The sequence below is a fragment of the Trifolium pratense genome, linkage group LG4, assembly GCF_020283565.1.
Source record: "Trifolium pratense cultivar HEN17-A07 linkage group LG4, ARS_RC_1.1, whole genome shotgun sequence".
NCBI lineage: Eukaryota > Viridiplantae > Streptophyta > Magnoliopsida > Fabales > Fabaceae > Trifolium > Trifolium pratense.
Window position 1 is genome coordinate 14,671,068 of NC_060062.1, and position 7,581 is coordinate 14,678,648.

General features: G+C 31.9%; 1 protein-coding gene across 1 annotated transcript; it reads right to left on the reverse strand.

Moving 5' to 3' along the window:
• Positions 1-3,159: 3,159 nt before the first annotated feature.
• LOC123921965 lies at positions 3,160-5,292 on the reverse strand. The gene is made up of 3 exons (XM_045974716.1): positions 5,155-5,292; positions 4,718-4,909; positions 3,160-3,558 (listed from the first exon to the last, which is right to left on the reverse strand). The coding sequence occupies exons 2-3, from the start codon at positions 4,877-4,879 to the stop codon at positions 3,433-3,435; spliced, it is 288 nt and encodes a 95-aa protein (XP_045830672.1). The 5' UTR covers positions 4,880-4,909; positions 5,155-5,292; the 3' UTR covers positions 3,160-3,432.
• Between the last annotated feature and the right edge of the window lie 2,289 nt (positions 5,293-7,581).

Genomic DNA, 7,581 nt, shown 5'->3' on the forward strand with positions numbered 1-7,581 from the left:
GAAATTACTATTATATCCTTGGTAGTTTTCTAAAATTACAAATGCATATTATATATACTTGTTTCGGAGAAAATATATCAAAATTGCAGACTAGTTGAGTGGGAAGAAGTCATGCCCAACACCAAGAGTTCTTGTATTCAATTCTTTATGTGCATGTTTTTAGTTTTTTTTTTCTTTTTCTTTTTTTAAAAGAAAATCAATTATTTGGTGACGAAACTTTGTTTCAAGTCATTAACAAGTTCATTTTCCTAAAGAATGTTAATTTTCATCTGCATATATCATTACAAAAAATGCGCGATTTTCAGATGATAAATTTTGAGTGTGTATTAGTTCAAAGTTAATTATTGATTATTTTAACTCACTTGACGAACATAGTGTATTATTTTAAAGTATATATGTGATTTAATTTATTGATAATCAAATATTTATACACAATATAATTTTCGTTTTTAATTTCGATACCATAATTTTTTTTAGTGGCGCCCCGAAAACAAATTCTCAGTTCCGTCACTGATTATTGGTAATATGAATTTGATTTTCTATTGTAAAAACAATAAATAAATATTATTATTATTATTTTTTTTTTTTTTTTTGAAAACTTGGTATCCGGCCTTAGGACCGACTAATCCAAGGGGACCAATCCCACCGCCCACTTGCGGGGGCCCCATTTAAAGCCAGAGTTTTTTTTGCTCTGTATGGACTTAGCCCACCGAAATTGGCACCAGTGGGAATCGAACCTGAGACCTTGAGAGGAGCATACTCCAAGGGCCCAAGCCAACACCACTCGACCAACCCCAAGTGGGTTTATTATTATTATTATTATTATTATTATTATTATTATTATTATTATTATTATATTTATACATCAATTTTATAAATAAAATATAAAATATGAAAAACCTTTAACATATCAATAAGACGATCCAACATCTATATTTTTTGTTTTTTTTAATCAAACAAACTTAATGCATTTCATTAACTAGTAAACGTTCAATACATAAGGGAATATTCTCAAATCTACGAAAACTAGCCCAAGAAATGGCCGCCCGAGCACGAGTATGAGCAAATACTATATTTTATTTTTCTTGAAAGCAAATACTTACACTGAAACACCTTTGAGCGGTGGGAAGAGCACAGTCTACATTACATTTAATATTCAAACTATGGTTTTGTCTAACATGCACAAGTTAGCAATTATACTATAACGAATACAAATTTTACAAAATTCACCGTTTGATTGGTTTTATTTTGGCTTTTTTTTTCCAATGACAAATGTCAATTGAACCCTCTTGATAGTTCACTCAAAAATCATACATTCCAAGATAAGGGGTTGTTAAAAATTTACCAAAAAAAAGAAGAGGCAGAAAAACATGGTTAACAAAGGGACAGAAAAAGAGTAAGGTACCATGTCACAAGGTTATATCACTATTACTCTCTAAAAATAGAAAATGAGAGATTGTGGAGAACCTTTGTAGACACCTTTTATTCTCAAACATTCTATAAGCATGTTTCTTTTTACCTTTCTATGATAGTATTTTTTTTAGCCAACCTTTCTTTGACCTTAGAATTTCAATCTTCGACTAGCATTGTTCTTTTGTTCATAACTTCTAAACCATTAACATGGTTATTTGAAAGGGCAATGCTTGACAAATCTTTTAAGATTTCAATTATTATTTTGATAATTGTATAAATTTCAGTATCTTCTTTTTCCAATTTTCAATTTCAATGCCAATTTTTTCTGTGTGCATCGTTGCATTCTATCTCATAATCACTTTATTTATGAGCACCATTTTTTTACTTTCGGTGTAATTGATTTTGTGTGTATCATTTGTTACTTATTTCAATCACTCTTTTGTCAATTTAATTCCTTTGGATTTGTATTTTCGTTTTGATTACTATTTGAATTTTTCAAGTTGTTTTGTTCAATATGGGATTTGGGGTTTTCCTTATTAAATCGACAAATCGAACAAAACAACTTACACAATTCAAATAGAAATCAAACCAAAAATTATAGATCCAAAGGAATTAAATTGACAAAAGTGTAATGGAAGCAAACAAACAAAAAATCAATGTTACCTAGAAAAAGTAGCCGAAACGCAATTCTAAAACACAATTCTATGGAACGTCTAACCAAGGGATGAATGTGTATTAATACTGATGGAGCTGCGAAAAATGATGGAAGGACAGCAGGAATTAGTGGAGTATTGCAAGACCACCATGGGATATGGATATGTGGGTTTTCAAGATTCATTGGAGTCTAATGCTTTTAATGCTAAATTATGGAGAGTTTTTGAAGGATCAAAGCTTGCTAGAAGACAAGGCTATGGTCACGTTGAGGTACAACTTGATTCTTAAGTTGTGGTTGATTGTTTGATTAACAGTCGAGATAATAATAACATGTGTGCCTTGGTTCAACGGATTCGCGACATTATCAAAGAGGATTGGAGAGTGGTGATCAAGCATGTATACTGTGAAGCGAATAAGGTCGCACATGGTTTGGCATCTCTGGCGTGCGACACAAGAGTTGCATATTGTTTATTTGAGCAAGCGCCTCATCAGGTTCATAGTTTGTATCAGGAGGATTTATTGGGAGTTTCTACTCCCCATTTAATTATTATGTAGCTGGGTTAAGGCAGTTCTAAGAAAATCATATACTGTATGAGATGAGAGGTTGTATACTAATCCATAAAAAAAAAATGATAGGTTGTATAATTCTTTTGTCCTACCTAATAGTACTTACAAAGTTAATGCAATTTCCTTTTTTCAAACCAAGATAACTCTGAAACTAAACAAAAGATGATGTTTGTTAACAAAATGCTTCAATCTAGATAAATGCATTACATGTTAACTACCAACCATATAATCTAATCCGAACCTATCATCAATTTCTGGTATACTTTTCTTCCCATTTATAGTTCAAACTTGTCCATACTATTACAGAATTAATAACTTCATACTTTTCAAAAATAGAAAATTAAATTGATAGACTATCATCAGTCTCCACACTATATACAATAAATGCCAAAGCTCCTAGTTCCAACAGCACAATAATTTTAGAAAAAAAAAAATTGATATATACTATAAATGTGTGTAGTTTTAGGAAAATAATGTGACACAATAACCTTCAGCAAAAACTAAAATACAATAAGAGATGCAGTGTGACACAAATGCTCTTGTTACTGTTGGTAGGTTATAACTCAACATTCAAACACCTAAAAAATTCCATTTCATTGATGTTGGATTTGTACTAAAATGAAAATGGAAATAATAATAATAATAATTCCTGATATACAAGGGTGAGAAGTTTTTTTATAATATTTCCTTTCAAATAACTTTAGAAAACGGCTTTACAACAGGAGCATAAAGATTACCGTTGTTTAATATATTTACTGTCTTTGATTAAATCCTCTAAAACTTGACGCCGCTTGGTCTCTAGTATATGCTTACAGTGCCATTTGCTGTAACATTATGATTGCTTCTACATTGTTGTAGTTGTTCCTGGAGATGCCTAACAACCTCATTCAATCTTCGAATATTTTTCTCTTGCACTAAAATAATCTGCAGCAAGCAAACATCAATTAAAAAAAATCAGAAAATTTGTTGCAAAATGTAGCATATACCAGATCTAAGTTCTAAGAAGAAAAGTTTTATCGTTCTGGATTTGAGAGCATACAGACCATGACGAATAGAAACTTTGTGACATGTATGGAACTACTGATTTGATTTCCAAACAATGTAGATAAGATACGCAACCATAAACTCGGGATCTCATTGTCAGTGAGATATGACTGTCTTTTGGCAGACTTTAGAAATGGTTCCCAAACTTTATTGACGAATAAAATTTTACTTTCTTTACCTTAAAGAAACGGCTAGAATGATATAAATAACTCCCTGAGCATTAAAACTTTTTCTTTTGTCACAAAGATGATGTGTTTTGTGGCAGATAAAAAAGGGTTATATACTCAAACACTGTAACTGAATCATAATTCAGATCAACGAAGGTTTCAACGACACAATTTACCATTTAAAAGCTGAGTAATCATAGCAAGTTCTCCATTTATACCTAACCTAGGCAATACATTCGCTTCACAAAACTCATAATCTAGAGTAATTTAGATATGAAACAGCTTATTCTAGGTTCGAAAAATTCCAAAATTTCTGGACTCCTAGATTTAATCATCTGAGGACTCAAGTTTTCAGTGTTTTATTTTAAAGATATGGAAAAGGAAAATTTCATCACAATTAACCAAATTAACTGAGCTCATCGATTTAAAGCAATTTTCAAAAGCGAATAGCAAACACTCTCTTCATTCCTGAATGGAAAAAGAACCACAAGTTTCAAACTTTCAATGCAAGTTGGACTACTTCCCTATTTGCGTAAACATCTTAATTAAGCGCTTATAGCTAACATACTTATCATTTAAATGCTTATGCATAAGCTATTTTCTTATAACAAAAGATAAATTAAAGTCAATCTATTTCCATAATATCTCCCAAACAGTCTCACAAGTGTTTATACCAATAGATAAACTCAAATAAGCAAATCCATACAATCACTAAGTGACAATTACAAACACAGATACGGACACTGACACATGTCTGACACTGAACACGTCTAATCTAAGGAGTGTCGGTGCTACTTGGATCAAACCAACATGGAAATTTTGTTGAATAAAGTAAACAAAAATATAAGAATTAAGAAACACTTAATTAATACCTTTTCCTTTACAGTTTCTACCCCTTTTGAAATCCTTTGCTGCTTTTGAGATATGCTAGAACTTGAATCAACATCAACCACAAGTTGTTGTTTCCACTCAAACTGAGAAGTGATTACAATCATAAGCAGCAGAAAAATAAGAAACATGGGACGAGGCATCATTTTCAGTTACAAACACAAACTGCAAAAAACCTGCATATGATTCAAATAACATAAATTAAGCACCAACGTTTCGAAAACAAAGTGAAAAATAATAATTATGAACTTTTGGTTACTACTAATAAAAGATATTCAGATTGAATCAATGTGTTAATTAGGGTTTTGGGTTTTTTTTACCTAAAATTTGAAACACTTATTCTAGTCAAATTGGGTGAAAAGCATTGAAATAAAGGGAAAAGAAAACAAATTAAACTTGAAAATTGAAAGAGATAGCTTACAGATCGGTGAGAACGAGAAAAACTCAAATTCATGATTTTTCTTCAAATTTTGCAGTGTGAAAGAATTGGATATATTTTGTTTTGCAGTTGGAACGCAATATTCGGGTTTGAAATTTTTTGCAATAAATTTGAAATTTTTGAACCTCAAAATGTCGGTGGAATTAATTTTTTAAATATTTTCTTCTTTAATAAAAAAATTTAAATGACTTATAAAAGTCAAGATGAAAATATTATAAAACATTCTAAGACATGCCACACTATGAGGACTAAAGCTGTCAAAACGGGCGGCCCGGCTAAAATTCGGGCCGGTCCGGTCGGGCTTCGGGCTTTATCGGGTCGGGCTAAAAACCCGGATACAAAATGGACTATCAAAATTAGTGTCCGAGTCTGGCCCGGTACGGGTTGTCGGGCTATCGGGCGGCCTAGTTTATTTTTTTATTTTTTTTTTACATTTAGTGCTCAAACTCAACATTATAAATATGATCAATAATTTTTGCGCGTCCTATTTTTACTCATCCGCTACTTATATTATATTATATTTTATGGGGAGGGATGAAATTACAACGGTGTAACATTTGAGTTATGTTACAACGCTCAAAAACGCTTCAACGAATACAAATTTTACAAAATCCACCGGTGGATTGAAAGTTTATATCATTTAGATCATCTATGTTCAATTCTACAAAAATCTAAAATCGTTTGATATGTTATTGAGACCGATCAAGCATAACGGTATTCAATAAAAACACATAAAGCGTTAATCTTGATCGGTCTCAATAACATATCAAACGATTTTAGATTTTTGTAAAATTGAACATGGATGATCTAAATGATATAAACTTTCAATCCAACGGTGGATTTTGTAAAATTTGTATTCGTTGAAGCGTTATTGAGCGGTGTAACATTACTCAAATGTTACACCGGTGTAATTTGATCCCTCCCAATATATATATATATATATATATATATATATATATAATAATTCTCGCGCACCGTATTTTTACTCATCCTCTATCTACGAGTTTCTCGCGCGCCCTATTTTTTACTCATCCGCTACTTACGAGTTTCTTGCGCGTCATATTTGTACTCATCCGCTACCTACGACTTTCTCGCGCGTCCTATATTTAGTCATCCGCTACTTACGAGTTTCTCGCGCGCCCTATTTTAACTTATCCGCTACCTACAAATTTCTCGGGTGCCTTATTTTTACTCATCCGCTACTTAAGTAGCGGACGGTGTTTTATAATTTATATTACGAACTAAGTTCAAATCATCCAAAACAAATTATTTATATTTATTTTTAATTTTAATTTTTCGGGCTTGCGGGCCGCCCGTGGCCCATTCGGGCTAGCCCATATTTTAATCGGACTTTATCGGGCCGGGCTAAAAAGCCTGGAAATAATTCGGACTAGGATTTTCAAGGCCCGAGCCCAGGAAAAAATCGGGCTTCGCATGCCGACCCATTCGGGCTAACCCATTTTGACAGCTCTAATTAGGACAAGGCACAAGACATATCTACAGCTTAGTTCAATAATTCAATTGATTGTATTTTATTTTCATGAGTTTAATTGATATGAATATTACTTTTATATATATATATATATGTTGAGGTTGAAATTTAAATTTCAGATACTTTCATTATTCACTTTGAAGATGGAATTATTAGTTACTAAATTACTTAATAAAAAAAATATATACATATTGTTTCTTATAGTTCTTCGATACTTTATAAACTGAATTATACGTATTGTGACAAATTATGTGAAGGCTCGATTTCTTGACAGAAAGCTTACGGTGGCGACCCTTTACTAGACAGCAGAGGACGGGAGCGCTTTCTCTGCCATCGACTTCCGGTGGCGGTGGAAGGACTTTAGAGTACGAGGGAGGATCTAGAAGATGTTTCATCCACGTGGTGGGTCAAGTGGTGGACGAAAACACTTGCTTTTCCTTTCCTTTTTTTTTTTGTTGAGAAAATAGCACATTTTTGAAATAATTTTTTAATTTTGTGATTTAATTATTAACCATAGCATTTTGAAATAATTAGTTGATTAATTTGTTTAATGACATTTTTTTACATGTCAGCTTTCCTTCTACAAAACAAATAGAGGGACTAAATTTGATAACATGAACTATAAAAGGTTTTTAAAAATATTTTTTTGAAATATAGGGACTATTGTTAAAAAATACGAGTAAAATGTAAGTACCAAAAATATATTTAACTGAGTCCACCATGTGCCACTAAGGTGGGAGAGTAAAATGGGCCTCCCACTGCTAAATAGTGTCCCTAGAACACTGTTTAATGAACAGTAAAAAAAATGGGTCTGACTTATTTAATTTTGGTAGAAGAAAAAAAATTAAGGCTACAAATTAAATACAAAAGATTATAGCACATTTTTTTTGTTTAGAAAATAGCACTTTTTTTTGCTC